Source organism: Chelonoidis abingdonii, chromosome 7 (assembly GCF_003597395.2).
Source record: "Chelonoidis abingdonii isolate Lonesome George chromosome 7, CheloAbing_2.0, whole genome shotgun sequence".
In the NCBI taxonomy this organism is placed as follows: domain Eukaryota; kingdom Metazoa; phylum Chordata; order Testudines; family Testudinidae; genus Chelonoidis; species Chelonoidis abingdonii.
This window is the reverse complement of record NC_133775.1, coordinates 19955172-19981060: the sequence shown is the minus strand read 5'-3', so window position 1 is coordinate 19981060 and position 25889 is coordinate 19955172. Positions and strand designations below refer to the sequence as shown.

Sequence of the window (25889 nt, the reverse complement as noted above, 5' to 3'; positions counted from 1 at the left end):
ACTGCTCAACCTCAGGCCCTAAACACTAAAATGAGGTACAATTTTGCGTCACTGCCATTTTGTAATACTAAGATAAAAATAAATCCACATACTGATGATAAAATGCATGTCTCCTTTATATCATGGTTAAATACCAAGATATGCTTTTATGTCTAGCATAAGTTATCTGAATGTAAGATAAATGTAGTATATCAGTATTACCAACCTCAACAATTCAAAAATCATGAGACAGGTTTAAAAATAATAAATGTTGGGTATCTTTTCATTTGTCTTCTGGTTTTTGAGTTTTTAGTGTTCATGTTTTCATGCTTTTCTCCAGAACCACAAAGGCCGGGGGGGGGGGGGAGAGCAGAGAGATTCATAAAAATCACATGACTCAAGGTGCTGGGGCTTTCAGCAAAATGCCAAATATCATGAGACTCATGATAAAATCTCAAGAGTTGGCAACAGTGCAAATCCCTATAATTTCTCTGTAAATGCAGAAATAAGGGTCTATCAAAACTATTCTAAATATGTACAGAATTGAACAGAGAATAATATCTTTGCTGTAAGATTCTGTAAGTGGTATACAAAAATTCTATGGTAAGGTTATCATTCTCTATTAAATTGCATAGGACTTTCTAATAAGGCATATGAGACAAAAGTCCTACTAAAATCATAATTTACAGATAAAAGTGATGAATTGTGTTCCTCTTAATCCTATCTGAATGCTGTGAATATGACAGTGAGCAAATGATGAGTTTAAGATCATATGTGAACACTGCATTAGAGGCTTTCACATGAGAGGCGTTAGTTATTTTTTGACTAACCTACCAGAAAAACCTCCAATATAATAAATTTCTATACCACAAAATATGGATCATATTAGGAAAAATCAAATGACTATGTTAGCTATTAATCCAGCCACCAGTGAATAGCACCCAATATGAAAATCACCCTTCAGCAGTCACTCCTTGCCCATAATTACTGAAAATGAGAAGATAAAATTTTATGAATGGTTTCACATCCACATCTGTTTATTGGTAGGAAATAAAGCTTCATATGCTGCAAACAGGGCTGCCCCTGCCCTACAGGTGCATCATGCTGCTGCTTTGGTTAGCAAGATGCGGGACGGTGGGGGGGGGGAAGAGAATAGACAATAAACTAACCTGGAAAAAATAAACAAATCCCCTTCAAGATGCAGCTTCCTCCTTCTGCCTCCCACACCCCAGTAGCTGATCCCTCTCTCTGCTTCTTCACCTATGTTCCGTTGCTCTCCTGTCACCTGCAAGGATTGCTCTCACCCTCTGCCTCCCTTTGCTGCTCCTCTTTTGCCCGAAAGCAGACACTGCACACTCCTCTCCCATCTGCCCCCAACTCCAGCAGAGACTGTGGTAGAACAGGTGCTGAACTATTGATTGGGACTCACTTTGCTCTGTGTGGTAAGACTAACCCTGGCAGCATGAGCTCAGCTCAGCTCTGATTGGTACACTCCTTCTGAAGACTTGGCTTAATATTATTCCCCTCCAAGACCAAAGAGAACCCAGAACCCTTCTGTGTTAGTCTGTGAGGGGGAAGAAGCATGTGTGCACAAGTCTGAGTGATAGGGTACACGTGAAGGGGAGCAGTTAGGATATATAATAGGAATGTCTGGAAAGTGAAAAAAAGAAAGGAGACAGTGACAGAGAAAAAGAGAGAGAGGCAGGCAGAGACTGGTAAAAACAAAACCTGGGAAAAGTGGAATGGGCAGAGGGAATCGCAATAATGGAAAAGTATATACTAAGGGAAATTTTTCAGAGGGGAAAACAGGAAGACAAAAAGGAGGAAAAGATTCACCAAGAAAGAGTGAAAGAAAAGGGAAAAAGAAGGAACATACATACATAAAGGGGAACAAGTGAATCTAAAACCACAATCAGAGAAATATTAATGGAAAAATGTTAAATAACCCTATAAAACTTGGGGTGGGATTCAAGAGATGGATTAGCGGAGGGTGGGGAAAGAAGTGAACACACAGAGCAGCAAAATGAATAGAGTCACAGCCTTGACAGTACGGCTGAATGGAACCTTTTGCTAATGTAGGGGCTGTTACTCTGTAGCAAGAAGGTGCAGCGTTCAATAACAATTACCTACAACAGCAGCAAATGGGGCATCCATCTTCAACAGTCATGAATCATTGTGCCCATGCAACTTCTATAATATTCTCTAAGGGTATGGGTACACTTGAAACTTCAAAGCGCTGCACGTACTCCACATTCTCTACGGGTGTAGCTTGCAGCGCTGGGAGCCGCGCTCCCAGCGCTACGGCACTATTTACACTGGGGCTTTACAGCGCTGTATCTTACAGCGCTCAGGAGGGTGGTTTTTTCACACCCCTGAGCGTGAAAGTTGCAGCGCTGTAAAGTGCCAGTGTAGCCATGGCCTAAGTCTGAACACTGCTTTGAGGTAATTCGGACAATAAACTACATGTGTTTAAGAACATAAGAATGGCCATACTGGGTCAGACCAAGGGTCCATCTAGCCCAGGATCCTGTCTACCGACAGTGGCCAATGCCAGTTCCAGAGACCGGTCATCGCAATATCGAGAGGATGCTCTCCTCATGCCATCTCTCACCTTGACAAACAGTTAGGAACCATTCTTACCCATCCTGTCTAATATCCATTATGACTTAACCTCCGATTGATATTCCATTCTCTTTTAAATCCTGTTATAGTTCCTCTCCTTCACAACTCGTCAGCAATGCTCACAAGTGACGGTGAGCTGTGTGAGAGAGAACTTCTTTGTATTTTGTTAAACCTGCTGCCATTATTTTATTTGGCGCCCATAGTTCTTTATGGGAAATAAGTATACTCATTCTTATTCGGCTTTCTCCCACCACTTATATTTATATTATGTCTTCATATCCCCACTTAGTCCCTCTTTTCCAAGCTGATAAATGTCCAGCCTCTTTTAACTTCTATAGACCTGTTTCTCAAACCCCCTAATAATTATGCTGGCCCTTCTTTGAACCTTTCAATGCCATTATATCTTTTTGAGATGAGAGACACACTGTACGCAGTATTCAAATTGGCATACCAATGGTTATATAAGGCTATAGAATTCTCTCTGTGCTTAGTCTCTATCTTTTAAGCTCCTAATACTGTTTGCTTTTGCCTGCGTGCACTGTGTGACGCGTCGTCAGAGTAACTCATGATGACTCCAATGTCTCCATATCCTGAATTAGTTTGTAGCTATAATTCGCCCGCCATCATACTGTATGTATATAGGGGTTATTCTCAGTGTGGCATTACTTACTGATTTATCCACCATTAAATTTAATTTCTACCATGTTTTTGTGCCTAATCACTTAGTTCTGTCATAGGTACTTCTTGTGATAGTTGTCTTCACAGCGTCTTGGTCTTAAGACTATCTTTGAAGATGTTTATTCATCTGCAAACTTTGCACCTCACTGGTCCTTCTCCTCATCATTTACGACTAGTTGAGTAGGATTGGTCCTAGGGCTGACCCTTGGGGAACTAGCACTGTTACCCTCTCCATTCTGAAAATTTACCATTTATTCCTACCTTTTGTTCCCAGTCTTTTAACCAGTTCTCAATCCATGAAAGGATCTTCCCTCTTATCCCATGAAAACGTAATTTACGTAAGAGAGTAAATTGGTGAGTGACCTTGTCAAAGGCTTTCTGGAAATATAAGTATACTATGTCCACTGGATCCCCCTTGTCCACATGTTTGTTGACCCCTTCAAAAAACTCTAATAGATTAGTAAGACATGACTTCCCTTTACAGAAACCATGTTGACTTTTGCCCAACAATTTATGTTCTTCTATGTGTCTGACTATTTTATTCTTTACTCTTGTTTCAACTAATTTGCCCGGCACTGACGTAAGACTTACCAGTCTGTAATTGCTGGGATCACCTCTAGAGTGCTTTCTAAATATTGGCATTACATTAGCTAGCTTCCAGTCATTGGGTACAGAACCTGATTTAAAGGACAGGTTACAAACCACAGTTAATAGTTCCACAATTTCACATTTGAGTTCTTTCAGAACTCTTGGGTGAATGCCATCTGGTCCCAGTAAATTAATAAATAAGAATTAATTAATTAATAAGAATTAATTCAATCCACTGGCATGCATTCTCCCTCTTTGTCACTGAATATAAGATTTTTTTAAAACACTCCAGAACATCCTAATGAAGACAATAGTAATTTGGCCTGAAAAAGGTCTTCAGGATTTAACCTTTGATTTTAGCTCTTATCCAGTTCCAGTGGAAACAAACTCAAATTAAAACAAATGTAAAATATATAGCTATGTCTGAGCCTGTTTAAGTTTTGTCATATAGGGCCTGTCCAGGCCTATACAGAATAGGGAATCCTAAGGATAACAAATTAATTACCTTCTACAGCCGTGGCTGACCGCCCAAAATTACAATGTTCTTCTTGCACATAAAGGGTAAAAATAAGAACAAGACTATATATAAAAAAAAATATGAGTCTGATTACGTATACCCAATTTACATCAGTGAGAGAGGAGAATCAGGCAAGATACCTTATAAAACGAGAGATCCCAGTTTTAACAGTATGATATATAACAAGGGACATACAGTTTACTTTGAAACTTTCAAGTGATTACAAATCACATTCATACCTTGCAGGCTAACTCTGGAGACTGGTGGCTGACTTGCTGCTGGAGACCTCCTGTGGAGGAATAAAGAATAAAACATTTATACAGTATTATCATTATAAACAATGTGGTTTGCCTTCTTCTTTAGGTATGAAATACCTTTCATGCTGACTAGAATCCCAAAACACTGCAAAGTGAAATTAGTGGTTGATGAACAATTTGGAATCTGTCTCTTTTTAATTTTAAAAAATCCATACATCTCATGCCTTCCAGCTACACATGCATAAATTATGAACAGAACATACGCCAGTTAGCAACAAAAAGATCAGTAACATCATCCCTCACTACCTTTGCCACAATCAGAAATGCACTGAAGATCAGCAAACTCAGGTTCCCTAAAACAAATGGGGGCACTGAACTCCTGAATCAAGATCTGTCTCTCGGGAAATACAAGCCTTTATGTGGCTTTAAAGATCACTTTCCACTCTGTAAACTCCACCTGGAAGCAAATAAGGAGACAGTGCTGTCTTTGGAGCACGGGTGTAATGAGCTCCCTGAAGCTAAAAACACAAGTGAGCTGCTTCATTCAGCTGCAGTTGTAGCTTCAGGTTCCCCAAGTAGGGAACATTACTGTAATCCAATCTGCAGGTCACAAAGATCTAGGTAACTTTAGAGGTCACGAAGAGCTAGATGACCTGGCAAGGTTCACATTACAGCGAAATGGTGCAATCTTTTTCCGAAGTATGCATGGAAAAAGTCATTTTTAGCCAATGTCACCTAGTGCCCCAGAGGCAAGGAGGGACCAAATTAATCCCTACAACCAGAATTTCCGGAAGAGCTCAGCACCCACAAAACAGGGGCAGATTTTCAAGAGCTCAGCTCCCATGTGGGAAATTTAAATATGCAACTAGACTCTCAGAAGAGTTCAGCATTTTGGGGAGTATGTTGGATGCTGAATTATTTTGAAAATCTGCCGCCAACTGTCGGTGCTGAGCACTTGAAAACCTGACTCCTGAGTTCATTGGAAAATCTGGCCCCAAAACACAACCCTCTTTGAAAAGGGGTAAATTCCTGTTAATTAAAAGGACAGTCACCATCTCTGTAAAATCGTCATAATTCTGCTTCCCCATGTAACCAGCACAACTCCATGTTATTTTCATCCTGGCCTCTATCACAACCTAGCGGTGGAAAGTCTGATAAAAAAGAGACCTACTGCTCTATAATACTGACCCATCCCGTATACAGAATTCAAGTTTATACTACAAAATTGCACCAGCCCAGTGTTCCTCCCTCTGAGCCAAAGGATATTTTGACAGGGAGGAGCAGGGCCTGGATGCATTCTGCCTATGTGTCATTCTGTGCAGTTGTTTGGAAACAATGCAGGAAGCACACAGGTCCTGAGAAGTGAACACACACTGTCACCAATTTAGAGTGTTTGATATATAATGTTTTAAGAGAATGAGTTCTATTTTAGCTGTGCAAATAATGATTTTCTATGGTTTATAACTCAGACCAGTCTGGGATTATATTCACAGAACAAGGAAAGACACCTCTCTGACTTCAAGGTTACCACCCCTGCTGCACTGCAGACTGTGACTTCAAACCTTTGAGATGCTACAGCTGTTCAAAAATGATCTGAAACTCTTTTTTAAAAACCTAATCAGAACTATCAATTTTTATCTACCCTCCCTCTGAAAATGGCTTGTTTAAAAATTTTAAAACTTTAAAAAAAAAATACCACCAAGGCAGACATAAAGCATGGGAAATTTTATTCTGGAAGATTAAAGTTTTCAAAGTTATAAGCAAATGAAAGTGGGATACTGTGTCAGAAAATGTTAGAGAAACTTAATAGATATCATCTAAAACAGACAATTTCAAGAGCAAAATTCCAAGGACCTACCAGATAGTACTTTTAAATGATACCCACAACTAACCCAGAAATGATATTAATGGTGACTTCATGCGAAGTGGCTATTTCAAAGCAGAACACAGAAACAAACAATCCCTTTGACTGGGGGGAAAATGTTCAGGACAAGGGAGTAAGAAGAACATTTTACTTGGTTCCAATGATTTCTACTCTACATCAGAACAAAAATAAAATCTTAAAATGAAAATTAACATGCTGAGCACTTTAGATTTAAAATTAAGTTTATTGTACGTACTACTCCGGATTTTACTTGTAAATATATTTTCATCTGATATTATGTATCGTTTCCAGTCATGTACTAATGAAACTGCCTCTCTAGCTCGCGTGTGTGTGCAAATATATATATTTAGAGAGAGAGAGAGCATTTCTTTAATAAATGACTGAAAATGATATTGGTTGATCCTACAGATTAGTCAAATGTGACTAATGGGTCTGGTCTGAAACAGCATACTGTGCTTCTAATAAAAGGCTGGGAAACCCAGAGTGGCAAACTGGATGATAACTTATCTTTTTAAAATGATAGTTTATAAATATTATTTCTTCTTCCCTCCTAGTTACCCTTTTTGTTTTTGTTTTTTTCCTGTGTATCATGCCAGATAGGGTTACAAAGTTAGGGATGGCACTGTAGACAGAGGAAGAGTTAGCTCAGTCGGGGCAGAGAGTAGGTGGAATCCAAGGTCAGTCCCAGGAGCACTATCCAGTGCATGGTTCTCTCTTTCTGAAAACACTAGTGTGCAGCATCACTTCCTCTTGCTCCCCAGACTTCCCCACAAATCACTCAAGTCCTTCAGTTGCCCCTTCACAATTGCTCACCATCACTAAGCATTCCCCTCTGTCCCCAGTTATATCCAGCCCCTCTCTCTCTGGAGAGTCTGCCCCACCAGGAACCAGCGAGTTCTTCTCTCCCACTCTCCCTGAGGCCAGGAGCTTTCTCGTCCCCCTCCTCAAGGCTGGCATTCTGGGAAAAGGCTTGGTCTTTGCCTCTTGGGCAGGGAAAAAGGAAAGGAGAGGAGGGCCTGGGGGCAGCCTGTGATAGCCTAGAATGCAGGTCCCAGAGCTCAGGCCTCTCACTGTACAGACCTCCCCCTCCTCTCAAAGACCAAGCTCTTTCCAGGGGCAGCATTAAATAATGGACAGGTCCAAGGTAGGATGGGGAGAGAAAAACAGCCCCTGTGCTGGAAGAATCACACTGGTGCTCTCTGCTGTTGCTGCTGGGAACTGCAGGCAAGACGCTTAAAAAAAAAAGAAACTAGGCTCTGCAGGCTTACTGAGATATCTTTCTAGGCTCAGCACAGGATGATGTCCCACCTGTCCCCTTTCCTGGGAATTGCTCTATCTAGCCACTCTGTGCCCTTGCTCCAGCCTGACCAAAGAGCAGCAGTACCTTGGCTTTTCTGCCTTCCCCCTACTTCCCTACTGGAATGGACAGTTAATATTACGTGGGCTGCTCTGCTCCTGAACCCTTTCTTCCCCCTCTTAAAGGAGAAGTGGCTCCTGAGCTGCTGTGTTCCAAGGCTATTCTCTTCACACACACACAAAGGGCCATTAGCTCCAGCTGCTCCATCACCTGACCCCATTCAGGTCAGTCACCTGGTTCTAATTCCAACTCTCCCTGAGAGCAAATGCATTGTTTTCAGATGGAGAGGCAGTGATGGCAGCAGGCAGGTTTGGGAAAGGGGAAGAAATGAAAATAAAAAGGAAGGAATCAACTGATCTGCAAGAATGGATGGAGCCAGAATGACCAAGGATGGGACACAAAGAAGAAGAATAAAACTTCCAAAGGTGCTGATAAACTTTCTATTTGCATTCCAATTTTAGAGACTTATCTGCACCAGATAGGAGAATTCTTTGCATTTTGTTCACCATTAATTATAATCAAATTTTCTGGTTCTGAAATATCAATATTCATATACAATCAATACTAGGAAATGTAAATGCCATAATAAAATATATCCCCAAATGTACTGCCAGTAATTTTCTCATCCTGAGATTTATATTTGTACAACTTTATTTGACATAAATTGCAGTGAAGTTTACCATCTAGTAGCTAAGTTTTGAAGTACCATACAAATGAGCTAATGGGTAATTTTCTAAATGTTAGAACATACTCATGCCTCTGCATTAGATACTATCACAATGGGCCAATTTTCCAGCACTAATCTTCATTTCTGCATATGCACCGAATAACAAGCACAAATATTAGTAGTTAGACATATTATTAGTAGTAATTATGTTTATTACAGTAATGCCTGGGGACCAACCAAGAATTTGGGTCCCCCTGTACCAGGCAAACAAAGAGTAATAGACAGTCCCAAACCAAAAAGGTTATGATCTAAATATGAATACTTTTTTTGAAGTTCATCCCATGGACAAAACTAGACGCAGTTCTTAGCAGGTGGAAAATTGTGCCTGAACAAATGGAAACTGGATTGAATTCAGATAGAAAATCTGGCCCAACATGTATATATTGTATTTAAAAACAAATTTAAATTAAAAGCAGAAAGCTTACTTGGTTGATGTTCCATGCAAATTTGTCAATAATGTAAAATTATTTCTCACACTTCGTAAACTTGCCAGGACCTAAAGTAAACAAAAACATGTAATATTAATTTTTTTTTTTTACAAACATGCAAATTTTCTATATATATATATAAAAATATAAAAATATAAGAGCATAGATGCTAAAGGGCAACTTTCTATTCCATTCAATTTATCAGTTTATAGTATAAACAAAGAGACTATTTGAAATTTACCTGTGCAAAAGGTGTAACAATCAAGTCATCTCCATGTCTAAAATAAATGAAAAAAAAAAAGTGTGACTCGTATGTCAGAGAATAATTATCAGTATTTTAGTACAGTACACACACATACTCATCAAATTGTATGATGTAAAAATTCTGCAAGGAATGTAATCACTAATGTACAGTCAGCCAAACCAAGCATTATGGTAGCCTTTTATTTTATGCTGCAACTTTTGCTTGCTAGTAAATGGATGTATCTACTAAAGTGGGTGGGCACCCATTCAGTGCACACAAACACAATATGTGCATATTCAACTTGGGAAGCTGGGTACCCAACTGCCCGACTTGTGTAAGCAAAACTCAAAGCTGGAACTAAAAACTGGCTCCTTAGTATTTATGAGCAAATATAACTATTTATATCAAATATAGTTTAATTTCAAATTGGAAAAAGAGCATTTTACAATGCAATGTTTTCTCATGTAGCCCCACTATTCAAAAATAAAGCTTTACTACACATACTGTTTCTTTAAATTACATAAAAGGTTGCTCCTGATGGAAAGGTCCCCTAGTCACTGTGCACATTCATAGACAAAAAACAATTGAAGCTGGAATAACTGCTCAGTTTTGGTAACACAAGGCAATAAATGCCAGGAAACTCAAGGTTAAGGTGGCTCACTCATACTGTGATAGAAAAAAAAGCATAACAGTCTGAGTAAAGGTTATCTTTGAATTTCCTGGCTTTTGTTGATTTGTGTCACAGCCTTCAATGTTATTTAAACATTGTTACTTGTCTGTGGATTTTCATCATGGAAGATAAGAGAATATGCACTGTGCAAAATGCATTACTACCTTTGGTGGTGGTGGGGTTGGTAAATATTATGTATTTGTATTTATAATCAACTAAATACATACTGAGAATTTTATTCATTTGAGTACATATCATACAAAGCTTTTTATAGTACACATACTTTAGTATGCAGATTTGCATTGGTTGACCTTAGCCATTACAACAAATCCTTTTGCTTCAGCAGATAATTTTTGTCAAATGTAAAACGTATTATCTTATAATATATTATTTACATAATTTAGAGATGTTACAGTCTCTTATGTAAATATTTGCTAAATGCTAACTAGAGCTAGAGATTTTTGGTAGGTATTTCTCACGATAGCTGGACCATCTTGCTAACTTTTAGATTTCTATTACACTATAAAATATTTATAATTCATATAATATATAATAATCTATTTAACTTTGTTTTTAGAGGAAAAAGACAGATTTTGAATTTAATGGAGAATAACTGCTGTTCTTAATTTGTAAATTTATTTGCTCTCACATTAAGAGCCCATGCCTGACATTTTGAATTTATACATGTTCCTGATAACATCACATATATCTAACATTCTTATTTTCTGAGGTCATGGCATTTATACATAATTTCCTATGTGTGCATTAATAACAATTTTTTAGGACTGAATAGGGCTTAATTCTGCTCTAAAATAAGCAATAGGTTAATATTTAGAAATGAAATAAAGGCCCAATCCCTTTAATTAATTTTGAAACTTTTGCATCTAAGGTTTATATAGTCCCTCCGCTTGTAATTACTGTGGTACTCCACAAGGCCCTTTAGAAATGCGTATAAAAATCCTATAAACTTCCATTAAAATTCTACAGAAGTCTGAGAGATCCTTCACACTCATGAAAAACAAAAACACACTATAATCCATTATACTTTACCTGTTTACTGTCTCCCATTTCTAATTATGAGACCATTTCTTATGAAACCACTACATATTTTATAAATTAATGCCAGCTGGTAACTGGATATAGACATTGCGTGCAAGGTCAGCAGATCCAATCTCGTCTTCAATAACAACCATTGGGTGGCTGCTTAACTGACCCATTAAATGAGTTAACGGTCTCAAACAGGAGTTCTATCATAAAACCTGTCTTTATGGTTGGCACTAGTTGCACACCTTAGGTAGTCTCTGTAACAAGACTAAAAACTGATTAGACATGAAGAATGAACTACCCTCTAGTAGCTGAACTGCCTTGAGACAGTTCCTGCTGGTCATGGGAAGATGAGGAGAGCTGCATGGGGAAACTGGGACTGCAGCAGCCTCTTGCTCCATCTGATCTATAGAAAGAATCTTCAATTTCTGGCACTTTTCCTCAGAATTAAATTCACTTGAAATTTTTTTCCCTCCATAAAACGTTATGAATATTGATGCCTTTGCCCAATAAGAGGCATTCAGTTGCTGGAATGTAATTACTGGCACATAGATTTGGTTACCTGCCTTCATTTAAAAGCATGGAAAGTGTGTCTAATGAGGCCAATTTCTCCATTCTCATGTGGTATCCTATCAAGCCACCAAGAAAAAGGCAACAGAAGAAAGTTAAAATGTGCACTTTAAACTAAAAGACTGCAAATCAAGTAAACCTATTTAATCTACATGACCAGGGGTGGCTCCAGGCACCAGGGCAGCAAGCGCGTGACTGGGGCAGCAAGCTGGGGGGGTGAGGGTGGGAAGGGGTGCAGTATGCCGGTCACCATGAGGGCAGCAGTCAGGCTGCCTTCGGCAGCGTTTCTGCGGTCCCCCGGTTTCGGTGGCAATTCAGCGGCAGGTACGCTGAAGGCGCAGAACCGGGAGATCACCTGCAGAAACACTGAATACACATGACCAAAGGCTGCCAGACTGCCGTGCTTGGAGTGGCAAAAAACACAGAGCCGCCCCTGTACGTGACATATTTTTTACCAGTCCTGTCTATCCATCCGTCCATCCATCCATGGTCACTGTATTATATTAACCAAAATATCATGTAAAAACATAAGCATGTATTTGAAATATGAGGTAAGTGATTTAGATAATTTGGCTGAAAATAACAATGAACCTCATCTATTAAAAAAAGAACCAATTTTCATACAAGTAACATGTAAAGGCACTACAACAACAACGCTATTTCAGAACGCTGATTTGCAATGCTCTTCTATGAGCTGGGAAACATTTACTTAATACACTAAAACACTGAGTCTTGTGAGCACATGGCTGGGGGTCATAAACTCCTGATTTGGCCTGGGTTGTTTAATAAAAACCCCTTTGCCTCAGGTTCTCTCTGTAAAATACATAATTACCTCTTTGGGGTATTATGAAGGTTACAGAGATGTTTGTAAAGTGCTTGGTCTCATTATTGTGATGAATGATGCGAACTGGATTCATACTCACTGTTCACTTGGAAGAGAGGAGTTCCTGGACATAGTCTTTGGTGATAAATCATAATCACTGTCTGATCTGTAAAGAAATGACTCTCGGCGCTGGCTGTGGCCTGGAAACGTGGTATGCAATACAAGTCCTGAAGAAGAGCTGGCCTGGGGGTCCAACGGGCTGCGACCTGGTGACGGGCCATTTTCCACATCAAAGCTATGAACAAAACACATATTGTTTCATGCACATTTGCTGATATGTATTTTCAGAGTATAGCGTAAAACTTTCAAAAACAGGAGGCAGAGTTTTGCATTTATTTTTGAGGTTTCAACCTGTGGCAAGACTTGCTGTCTTCAGCACAGATGTATTAAAGAAAGCAACAGGATATAGGGCTACACCCGGTCCTGCATCAGCAGAAGGGCTCCTGAACTCTCTGAGTGGCTGCTATTGCTCCAGCACTCCAAATTTACTCACAAATACACTTTTGCTGACATAAGGCATAATTTTGCCCTAAGTTAACACAGCTCCTTCCTATACTGTACATATTTTCTCTTTCTACTGTCTGAACTTTTCTGAGCTCAACGTACCACGCAGAGCTTCTAGGTTACATCTCCGGGCCCCGTGGTTTTCCTCGACCCTCTCTCCAGGGTTACACTTATGATAAAGGCAGGAGCGGTGCCAGGGTTTTTGGCACCCTAGGCGCAGGGCTGGCTCGCTGGTTCCACGCCTCCTGTGGACCTCCCGCAGGCGTCCCTGCGGACGGTCCGCTAGTCCCACGGGCTCCGGTGGACCTGCCGCAGGGGTGCCTGCGGATGCTCCACCAGAGCCGAGGGACCAACGGACCCTCCGCAGGCACGCCTGCGGGAAGTCCACCGGAGCAGTCTGCCGCCCTCCCAAATCCTGGCGCCCTAGGCGACCACCTAGGTCGCCTAAATGGAAGTGCTGGCCCTGGATAAAGGTCGACTCCCTCTTACTAATCTCAGTTAGCTGAGCCTGAGTGACGATCCTCACAATGTTAACATAGAATAATGTAGACGAAATGCACACAATTCAGTAGACATCCTTGAACAGCATTACTGAACAAGCTACTCCAAGCCCAGCTTTAATAGCCATGTCTAGTATGAGCTAACAGATAGTTTTCAAAGTTTAACACGGATGTACATAAAATAGTTGACTTCAGAGTGGTACAAAATTTACTGTAAGGGAATATGTGCCAGGAAAGCCTGAAATAGCTAAATACCAATCCCACCATACTCATTTGAAGGTACAAATATGGCTAAGGACTTGAAGAACTATGCTATCCATGTGCAGTGCAATATTTCCCTTTAGAATGCATGCAGCTCAGCTCAGCAACTGAAATCCATGCTGCAGCCAACCACAGACATCAGTCAGAGTTACGTATCCTCAACAATTCCGGAAGTCAGGTCACCTATTTAGGTGCCTAATTTCAGGCAACCAAGTTTGTGGCCTGTACTTTCAAATACATTTCACAGTATAAACATTGTGAGAAATATTTCTTTAGCTCATCCATTTTCAAACTGCTAGGTTGAGCAAAATGGAGTTTATTTTTTATGTAAAATCTTCTGTCACTGTTTCCATTATACACCCACTTTCTTATGGATTTATAACTTGGCTGTTGCAGCATGTGGTTGAAGTCACTTTGGACATTTTAGTAGGAGACACCCCTCATAAAGTCCCAAAATAAGCAGGCTGGCCTGTTTTGGTTGGGTTTTTGGAACCCATCTGACTGATGTAAATACCATATGTGCTGCAATATCCAAGCAAAACCAAAATGAATTAAGGATAAACTCAGACTGTATTTTCTTGCTTTTTTAAGTTTATGTCAAACCCTGATTGTTATTATACCGCTAAATTGTGTTCCCCTTATATGCAAATAGTCCCATTGAAATCAATGGCCGTGACTATGATTTGAGACAGAGTAACTTTACTGTTTATTAATGCGGGTGTCAGTTTTGGGTCTATATTTTTATTTATTTGCGGTGTTTGTTTTGGCTACTTTAGTGTCCTGCAACTTCCTAGATCATTCTTTTTTAAAGGTTTACTTCAATTGTGACTGCAGAAATTTGAGTAGACACCAGTCGTTCCATTGGCAATGAAATAAACACCTTTGTGGAGGCATCTAATTTCTTGTTTGTATTCCCATATGGTGTGTAACCACCGAAAACTCAAGTGCTCACTGCATCAATGCTATGCACAACTGAAACAGGAATCATGGATAGGAAGTAATAATGGGTGCATGTAACCGATCCCATAGTTCATGAAAAGGGGGCATGGATTCTATAAAAAAAAGTGCCCCTTTCTGGTTTTTCAGTATTTATTTCATAAAACTGATTCTTGGAAAGTTTGATCAGGTGTTTTATAACTGGTGTTCAATTTAAACTAAAAAAGTGGTATCTCCAATCGTAAGCTATAATATTGTAGACAGAATAATTGTAAACCAATCTGGTCCACCAAAGCCACTATTCTCTCCTCATTCCGGAAGTGAGTAAACAATAATAATAATTGTTTTAAAAAACATTTATTTTAACTACCCTACCTAAACTGAGTACCTGGAGGATTTCCTGACTGTAATCCCCGTCTTCCTCCTCCTTCCCTTCCAGCTGGCTGCCACCTACACTTGTCCTATCTAATGATGCACTGTAAGGGTCTTTTGGGCGGGGAGCTCATTTACCTATTTGTCTTGTAAAATGCACAACATGCTCTTGACATCTGTAAAAAATAAATAAATAGTAAGCGAGACATTGCTGAGCTACTACACAGGAAGGCTGATCAGATGTGCCAACCTGTTATACAATGGGGCATGAGGTCACTGTTAAAGTTGTGCATTAGACTATGAGTTGGATGAAGTTTAGGGTTTGTAATTCTTTTCGTGACTGTTGAAATTGGAAGTGAAACCCTTATAGGCTGTGTGGGTGCATTACTGACAGCATTGCAGGCAATGCGAAGGTCGGAAGGAACACAGGAGACTTTCCCCTTCACTTCTTATTTTAAGGTTTTATTAAACATGTTATTTCCTCTGTCTGGAGGGTTTAAGTTATGCCTGAAAACAACCTTAATTTCCAACAAATGAGGAGAGACATTGCTGAGATACGACACAGGAAGGTTGGTGAAGTATGCAAGAAATACAGCAAAGCTACAGATGCCTAAGGGACCTGAGGATTTTAAAAAAGGCTTTTTGAAGAAAATCAGTGACTATGATTTTAATATTTTCTCTCTTTGTGAGCTAAGTTATGCATTTGGAAGCATCACCCTTACGAACTGTATGGAAAAAAATTTTTTTTGAGCAGCTGGATAGGCAAAGAAATCCCAGTGCAAGCCAGGCTACTTGAGAGGTCTTTCAGAGAGAGAATAAGAATCTTACAGTAAAGAAATGAACTCTTATTAGAGACAGGATGATCAGGATCAACCAAAAAATTCAGGATCTCAACAACCTCCCCCCAAACTTGCTACAGCCCTATTTCCATCATGGGCTGAATAAAAACTATAGATCCAAGCATCCTCAAGCTTTTAGGCAAGCCAGATTCAGATCTGGACATCTGCTTAGATCTGAACTTCCTGGCTTTGGCCTTTTTCTAATTGTTATGATATTCACATCAATCCAACAGCTGAGCAAAAGCACAGAGAGTTACTGTGGTGACCCATACTACCATCCCTTTCCAAACACCAGGCACCAAGCATATACTTAAGTGTTACTTTTTGCACAAACACTTCAGCCACTCATAGATTAAAATTAGAATTCTTTTTCTTGACAAGCAATGAGTCACAATGTTACCCCCAAGCTGTTATCTTACAGAATAGGGTGTGACTACAGCAACTCGCCTTGAGACAGCAGTAACAGCCAAAGCATCAGAAGTATATGCTGCCTACTCTAGCGTGGCAATTCGTGCCAGAAACATTTTTGAAGAACTATTTAATATACTAAAAACCATGTATTTATTCATAAAAGAACAACTGATAAAGTATCAGTAGCAATACATTGTGCACGGAGAACTGGGCAGGTGAAACATAAATATACCATTATGTACATTTGTATTTGGGTTCACATTTTCCAGTTTCAATGCTTCTAGAAACCACATATTGGGCTGGAAAAATACAAGACCAGATCTTCTTCTAGCCTTTCAGTTCCTTGAAGCTGGATATACAACAAGTTATTTGGCCCAAGATTTATTCTGGCAAGTAAATGACTCCTTAAGGCATTACAAAATGATAAACACAAAGAACAATATTAAGATACGTGACGTGGTTAAGGTTCCTATGAAAGCCAAACTCACAGCTCTAGTTTATACAGTATGCAATGAAGGAGATTCCTATAATCATCATGCTATATTATGGCACTTAACAATATAATTGCTTAAGTACATCTACAAAATGATATATAGCCTAATAAATATCAGTGTTTTCTTTTATGAATGACTCAGTACATATCCTTATTTGTGCACAGAAAATCAACAGAAAAAGCTCAGCTCAATAACAATGGTATTTACAGACATCTAGCTAAAAGACACACATACCCTAATTATAAAATTTGATCGTAGAGGGCTCTTCAATCTAGCAGACAAAGATATAACAAGATCCGGTAGCTGGAAGTTGAAGCTAGCCAAAGTCACAAGAACAGCCCTACTGGGTCAGACCAAAGATCCATCTAGCCCAGTATCCTGTTTTCTGACAGTGGCCAGTGCCAGGTGCCCTAGAAGGAATGAACAGAACAGGTAATCATCAAGAGATCCAACTCCTGTCGCTCATTCCCAGCTTCTGGGAAAGAGTTTAGAAAGACAACAAAATAAAATGGAGACTGAAGTTCCCACTAGGGTAACACACTGGTGTGTGGATTATGTTCACATAACTGTGCATTTTGGCACTTGCACTTAAAGTAGAGAGACAAGACCCCATCACCATTGTGCCCATGCACAAGTTGGTCCAGTCAGATTCCACAGTGATGCCTTATAGGTATTAAACCTTCCTCACAAAGACCCTGGGCATGGAGATGTCCTGGTAACTCTGGGGCACTCAGCACTCAATGTGCTGCCATCACAGATGTCACAAACCTAACTCTGGTCCCACCATATACGCTGCATTGGAATAGGCCTGGGACCCCCACCTCCCCATGAAACACTTGCGACATCCTCCCAAGTTAGGACCCGCTCCCACCACACACACACACACACACACTCTAACAGGGCTAAGACACGCACCTCCGCATCGCCCCCCACTGCCCAGGACTCAGACGATCCTTCCCCAAATTGCATTAGGACAGATGTGAGCCCCCTCCCCCATTGCAGGGGGGCCTAGGAACCCGACCCTCCCTTTGCACAGGCCTGAGCCCCCCGGGGACAGGCCTGGGACCCCCAAACCTCTCTCTCCATGGTCCCCATGGCAGAGCTCATCACCTCCCCATTCAGCTCAAAGAGGCTGGGGGGCTCCCAGCAGTGGCCTCTCCCTCCACTCAGGCCTCCATGGCAGCCACTGCCCTCACTCAGACGAGCACCCTAGGGACGGGAGCTCTGTGCAGTGCTGCCATCCTGGTCACATTAGAAATGAGGTGCTAATTTTTAACAGTGATGGTGATTAAACACTGGAACAATTTACCACGGTTTATGGTGGATTCTCCATCACTGGCAATTTTTAAATCGAGATTGGATTTTTTTCTCAAATATCTTTTCTAGTTCAAACAGGAATTAATTCAGAAAAGCCCTATGGCCTTTGGTTTTACACAGGTGATCACTTTAGATGATCACCAGGACCTTTCTGGTTTTATAATCTATGGTAAAACAGGCATTGGTTAATTATTGACTTGTGTAAACTACAAAGTCTATATGCAAGAAAATAATTGAAAAGCAAAGCCTGAATTGCTGACCTATTAAAAAGGTTAGGGCACACTGCTACTGTAGAAAAACTTATTGAGACAAACGGCCTTTTTATAATCCCTGAGGCCTTCTTATTTTTAAAGAAACAGACACAGCTGTGCAATTCAGGAACAAGCATGAATCATCAACCAGACATCAGCTGGGTTGAGTGCATTCCAGAGATCAGTGAACAACAGCAGAAACAAAATAATAGATCAAAAGGGAAACTCCACGGACACTGCTAGTCATCAAAGAGTAAGACCGATATGAAAACGAAATCAAGAATGTATTCAGACTAGAAACAAGAAAAAGAGAAGAATTTTACCACATCCTGTGAACTGCTGTTCCATCAGGGCCAATCCTGGCCATTACATGGGTCCACACTGGAGAGGGAGAAACCCCTTCTCACCCCACACCTGCATAAGGGCCAGGTAGAATTGCAGCCTTTGCATCCGAGGAAGCACAAAGCCTACTGTCCTGGGAGGGCATGCCCCGCCCAAAAAGAGTGAGATGGAACATAGAGGAGGCAATGGCACAGCTCCTCTATACACTAACCCAAGGAGCTAGCTGGCCACACTGGAGTAGGAAGTGGAACCCCAAAAGCAATGTGTGCATTACTTCTGCAATGCCATAGAGTCCTGAGATAAGATAGAATGGCTGTCTGTGCTCTCTTTGGGGCAATGTGGCTGTGCCATTAGGTCCATTCAAGCCCTTCATATTTACTCTGTCTTACTAAGGAAACTCCCAGGAGTCATTAGGGAATATTGGGTATGCAGGGAACACAGAATTCAAAGGGACCTGGTATTCTTCTATGGATGAAAAATGCTATATAAAAAGCTAGGAACTGTTGTTATTATCACAAAATATTCTCATTTATGTTAGAGAAATATCTTGAATGAAATAATAATAAAGTAATAATAGAACTAGGGAAGCCTTTTGCCTTATGTTTGTATTTAGTAACATATTTTAACAAGAGGCACTGCATTCTCCCTCAGTCCTTCTGCATTTCAAGCCCTAATAAAACCATAACAAACAGTCAGAACAGAGACAGCCAGTAGATGGCACAGGTTAGCAGCAGCTTGCTTAGACACCTGCTGATTGAGGCACTTGCATCAATCACAGATGCAAAAACTATTAATGCAACAAATCAATAAACAAAGGAAAAACTCAGTGAAATGCCAAGAAAAATTCTGCTTGAATGTAAAATACAACTAAGTCCTATACACCGTGCTGGAAAACACAACAGAATTAATAAAAAAAAAAACCCACAATTTTGCCAACATTCTGCTCTTTTACGTGGTGAAACCCCACTGAATTCAAAGTGATTGCACTGACCTAGTTTAGGGGGAAAATCCTATTAGTACCTTCATAGCCAAAGAGATTTCCTGGGGAGAAGGACTGGTGTGTTTCCTATTGTACAGGATTTGAGATGAGGAGGGTCTGCTCTATTAGGTGGGAGGGGTCAGAGGATCCATGGCTCAGTAGATCCTCCTGTCCTCCCTCAAGGTCACCTTGGGGCAGCAAAGAGCCATTAGAGAGAAGTAACTGACCCAGAGTGGCTGCAGAGCTACTCCACAGTCTCTCTCATGTGATCCCTGCAGAAACGTCCATAAGAACAAAAGAATGGCCACACTGGGTCAGACCAAAGGTCCATCTAGCCCAGTAGCCTGTCTTCTGACAGTGGCCAATGCCAGGGGCCCCAGAGGGAATGAACAGAACAGGTAATTATCAAGTGATCCATTCCCTGTCTCCCATTCCTTCTGGCAAACAGAGGTTAAGGGACATCATCCCTGCGCATCCTGGCTAATAGCCATTGATGGACTTGTCCTCCATGAATGTATCTAGTTCTTTTTTGAACCCTGTTATAGTCTTGGCCTTCACAACACTCTGTCAAAAAGTTCCAGAGGTTGACTGTGCATTGTATGAAGAAATACTTTGTTTTGTTTTAAACCTGCTGCCTATTAATTTCATTTGATGACCCCTAGTTCTTGTGTTTTCAGAAGGAATAAATAACATTTCCTTATTTTCTTTCTCCATCCTAGTCATGATTTTATAGACCGCTATCATATCCCCCCTTAGTCGTCTCTTTTCCAAGTGGAAAAGTCCCAGTCTTATTAATCTCTCCTCATATGGAAGCCGTTCCAGACACCTAATCATTTTTGTTGATCATTTCTGAACCTTTTCCAATTTCAATTTACCTTTTTTGAGATGAGGTGACCACATCTGCATGCAGTATTCAAGGTATGGGCGTACCACGGATTTATACAGAGGCAATATGATATTTTCTGTCTTCTTATCTGTCCCTTTCTTAATGATTCCCAATATTATTTGCTTTTTTGACTTCTGCTGCACATCTTGGATGTTTTCAGAGAACTATCCACAGTGATTCCAAGACCTCTTTCTTGAGTGGTAACAGCTAATTTAGACCCCATCATTTTATATGTATAGTTGGGATTATGTTTTCCAATGTGCATTACTTTGCACTTATCAACATTAAATTTCACCTGCCATTTTGTGGAACTGGAAGTATTTCAGAGAATGCTACCATGAAGGTCCTGGACTTCAATCTCTTACCTAGAAGCCTAAATTTGGCCTCCAGGACCTCTCCCCTATCCTTCCCTATGTCATAGGTACCCACGACCACAAGCTCCTCCCAGCACTGCACAGAAGTCTATCTAGATGTCTTGAGAGGTCTGCAACCTTTGCACCAGGCAGACAAGTCACCATGCAGTTCTCCCAGTCATTGCAAACCCAGCTAGCTGGGTTTCTAAATACCTGTCTCTTCCTAATAACAGGAGTTCCCTCCCCCAGAGAGGTATCCTCATTGCAAGAGGACACCACATCATCATCTGGAATGAGGGTCCCAACTATAGAATTGTTTCCTCTAGTCCAGTTGGATGTTCTCCTTCCCTGAGACTTTCATCCTCCTCAGCAGCAAAGAGGCTGTCAGACTGGGGATGGCACCATTCTACTGTGTCCCTGAAAGTCTCATCTATGTACCTCTCTGTTTCCCTTAGCTCCTCCAGTTCAGCCACTCTGGTCTCCAAAGGCCATACGTGGTCTTTGAGGGCCAGGAGCTCCTTGCACCGAACGCACACATACGCTACCTACCCATAGGGCAGATAATCATACATGCTGCATTGGGTGCAATAAACTGGGTAGCCCCCACTCTGTTGCTGGACTTCTGCCTGAATTCTCTTTTTACTCCTGAAGCTTGTTCCTTTGTTGTTGTTGATTTGTTTTTATCAGGGGGTATTTTTGGCTTTAAGTTTAAGCCATATTAAGTGTATCTAGCCCCCCCCGAGGTTCGCCCTCTAAACTCCTTCACAAAACTCCCCTGTTAGCTGCTCCTTTTCGCTAGCTCCTCTGGTCACTTAGGAGTGGGCTTTTTAAAGTCCTGGTCTTCCTGTATAGCCCCGCCCCCTGGTTATGGGTTGATGGGTGCTAAACGGCTTAGGGAACAAAGCCTCATTAAGAACCTTTCAGCCTTGCAGCAGGCTGCTAGGCTTAGCACACGGTCTTCCCAAGCAGAATGCTAGGTACTAGATTTTCTCCTTAGAACAGGATTTGTCACAAATCTTTCTATGGGAATAACAAAAAAGTATATATATCCTCATGGCTCGAGGAAGAGACTGGATCTGGAATGCATACACAGAGTTCCTAATCTAATTTCTCCGTCAGACCATGGGTATCTCATACCAACATGCTAATTAAATTTCTACTTCCAGGTTTTATTGAAGTCCATGGAAGGGTCTTGCTTTAATTTCAGAAAAAAGGAGAGATATGGTCTAACATTCTGAATTTCATTTGAATTCTGATTGCATATGCTGTGGTTGCTGTGCCACTTCTTGGTCTCATTACAATCTTCATACTGTCTCAAAATGTGGAATAAAAATATATAAAATTAAGCCCATTAACATGGCAGTTTTTATACATTTTTTGCTCATGTGACAAAACCATTTATCCTGAGGAGAGAATCAATCCTACATAACATATAGACTACATTCTGTTCTTAGTTCCACAAACACATCCAAGGGTCCCTTCTTTGTCCATTTAACACACTTCAGTGAAAAATACAAATTTCCATAGTTGCTATGGTGCCAACATTGCTCCCTGCGGTGGAATTTCAGGTGATTCTGACAGACATTGCTAATGATAAAGCTCGTCTTACAGTGACCAAAATCTCTTCCTCACAAGACAGCAACTAATATTCTGGTTAGATTTTCAGATTCATTAAGTGTGCTTCCTAAAGGGTCCCTGACAAATGCAGTTACGTACATTTTCAGCGCATTACATTAATGGCCTCTTCTAGATGCTCTCTAATTTTGTGCACCTGTTTCACATTATCAGAACAGCTTGTTATTTTTTCTGAATGGCCTTTTTTAATTTGTAAACAAGTGTACTTAAAACCAGACATTCTTTCATCATCACTAAGATCCAATATAATGTTTATCATATCACTACATAAAACAGGATGGAGAAGACAGATTCAGAGTGCCTGTCTTGGACATACTATATTATACAAGACAAATCAATGTTGGTAGGCCAGTTTCTGAAAGATGCTGAGCACTGTCAACACCCAGTTAAAATCAATAGGAATTGTGGGTGCTCAGTGATCTCAGGATTTGACCCTGTAAAGCTGTCTTTTGAGACTTCACATAAAATAACTCTTTAACCTAAAATGTCTAATATCCAGAAACTGAGTAAATGTAACAATTATTCATTTTTGGGCTAACTTCACCCTTCCCCTCCTGGTCATGACTGCCCCTGGGTACATGGAGGGAAGGGATGAGATTAGTGAAATCCACACAGGAGATCCGCACTGAGATTGTGTTGTGGTGTTCAGCACTGCAGCAGTTTAATGTACATGCCTGGTGGGACATTTGGCAGTGTCTGTAAATCTGTGACTATGTGGGTCCCTTAGTCATTCAGCTTTCACAGGATGTCTCTGTTTGGGGGAAAAGAGGGGGTTCAACCCATGCAGAAACGATTGCAGCCCTAAGGCTGCTGCTAGAGAAGCAATGAAGTAGCTCTACCTCTGCCATTCCAGCTACACTCCAGCTTCTGGGCCTACTTGGCACAGAAGGGAGAATTTCCCCTTTTATCTGCAATGAAAAATCAGATGTTACATCTTCCACAAAGCTGGTTATGATATCCCATCTATCTGCCTAGCTCCCTCCTCATCTTCAACATGCTCCCTGGATTTGCTTCTCCCTTAGCACTCTCTCCTTACCGCCACTCATTTATTCTTCACTCTGTTCCCTATGCACCTCAAATACTAGACATTTTTCTGCCCTTCTCCAATACTGCCCCCCATTAGACATGGCCTCTCTGCATTTAGTTGCTACTCTGACCAGTTCAAAAGACATGACTTACGAGGAGAGGCTGAGGGAACGGGGATTCTTTAGCCTGCAGAAGAGAAGAGTGAGAGGGGATTTGATAGCAGCTTTCAACTACCTGAAGGGGGGTTCCAAAGAGGATGAAGCTCAGCTGTTCAGTGGTGGCAGATGACAGAACAAGAAGCAATGGTCTCAAGTTGCAGTGAGGAAGGTCTAGGTTGGATATTAGGAAGCACTATTTCATTAGGAGGGTGGTGAAGCACTGGAATGGGAGGTGGTGGAATCTCCATCCTTAGAGGTTTTTAAGGCCGGCTTGACAAAGCCCTGGCTTGGATGATTTAGTTGGTGTTGGTCCAGCTTTGATGAGGAGGTTGGACTAGATGACCTCCTGAGGTCTCTTCCAACCCTAATCATCTTTGATTCTATGAGTCTATGACTCATTCCTTCTCCCTCGTGTATGGCATCCATTAAACAATAGAACAAAATCAATCAGAACCTCATGCTTAAACCTTCAAGGTGGCCACAGTACTGCTATGCTTGATACTTCATTACTGCTATGCTTGATTTCCATTGCATAATTGTATGATATGGCATATCCTGCCTTATTTACTAGTATTTGTAAATGTAAACTGTCATCTGCTGTGAAACATGTTATTAAACCTCTGCATGAATTATAAAGAGAAATGGATGTTTGCCTGAATTTATTTTCTCTGAATACATAGTTCAGTATTCTTAACTCAGAGTTCTCCACTTCCATGGAGCTGGGGAGGGGGCACAAGGGGGCATATGGGGATAATAGAACCAGCACTGTCTATCACTGAGTGGAGCTCTGCCCTACTCACCATATAGATTGATTCCAGGGCTGCAATGTGTTCAAATTGTGACTGGAAACTGACTTGAATCTGGACCCAAAACACCCTTGAAGTATGGGAAAGTTGAGACCTAATGGAACTAACCTTTGTAACTCCGGCCTAGCTCTAATGTATTTCAAAGGCAAAAATAGTATTAACTGGGAAATGAGTCCCATCCCCGCTAAGATATTCTACTGGCATGGCATGCAAAACTCCCTTGACACCACTGAGCTTCCGCTGTAGAGCTTGGTTTGTGAGATTCTTGCTATCACTTCTGCTCTCTAGACTTGCACATCTGTATGATCATCACTGTAGTATCTGAGGGTGTGAGACCTATGAGAAGATGAATCAGTTCTCATAGCTCTGTTCACGTATCACTTCAAAATAATAGTTTAACTGGTTTCATTTTTCCCCACAGTAGAACACATCTATTCAATATAAGCATAGTTAGTTTTCGAAGTGTTGTACACAGTCCTCATTTTGAACCATTGTTTTTTTTCCTTTTCAATTGTCTTCTTGTCAAAATTAAGATAGTCCTCCTCATCATAATAGTTTTCTATGAAGAAGACATTGTGCTACCTGCTTGTTCAACATCAGATGTAATTACAGCCTTAAATCTCAGCTGTTAGCACATTCAGCACTTGAACTGTTACTTCACCTTGTTCCCACACATTCATTCAGTAGCAAGCAGATGTATTAAATCAGAGAACAGTTGTTCCTGCACGATTTGTTTTTAACATTTTCTGCTATGAGGACACTTTTATTTACATTAAGACATTTATAGCCATTTGAAGCGCTGGTATAGCTGCATCAGTGTTACCAATAGTGTATGCTTTACAGTAGACAGGGTGCAGAAGTTTTTACTGCAGAGTGGATGACATGGCAGTGAAAGTGCTTGCCCGAGTCTAAATTAGAAAGATGGATTTGTGATTCTCCTAGCAGAGACGAGACCTGAGAAAATACTAAATATTTTAATGTAATCTTTTAAACTACACTGTATGAATTTTAGATAAAAACCTTGTAAACTTTCCCCTATGTGGCAAATTGCCGGTATTGTTCTCTGGGTCTCGTGCTTTCTCTTCTCTGGGGTAGGTTCAGGGCGATATTGCTTGCCTCTGAACTAGTTCTTAATCACTCCCCTAGTGTCCTTGGAGGAGGGGAGTGGAGAGGGAGGGACCTGGGCCCGCCCTCTACTCCAGGTCCCAACCCAGGGGCCCTGGGGTTGTGGTGAACCACTTGACTAGGAGGAGTCTTGCCGCGTGGATTGGAAGCCAACAGAACCCTAGGTAGGGCACCAGGCTTGTATAGAAGAGAGCAAGAGCCCTTCACAAGCTACGGTATGAGAGGAGTAACCCAGGGAAGAAACG

General features: G+C 40.8%; 1 protein-coding gene across 2 annotated transcripts in view; it reads right to left on the bottom strand.

The window, feature by feature from the left end:
• Positions 1 to 25889, bottom strand: part of PDE4B (phosphodiesterase 4B) — a 376436-nt gene that overhangs the window by 72848 nt on the left and 277699 nt on the right. For both annotated transcript variants that reach the window (XM_032771931.1, XM_032771932.2), the window contains 4 exons: positions 12490 to 12684; positions 9280 to 9316; positions 9036 to 9106; positions 4624 to 4673 (listed from right to left, as the gene is read on the bottom strand). In XM_032771931.1, the coding sequence (XP_032627822.1) occupies positions 4624 to 4673; positions 9036 to 9106; positions 9280 to 9316; positions 12490 to 12684 (353 nt within the window). The remainder of the gene's footprint in view (positions 1 to 4623; positions 4674 to 9035; positions 9107 to 9279; positions 9317 to 12489; positions 12685 to 25889) is intronic.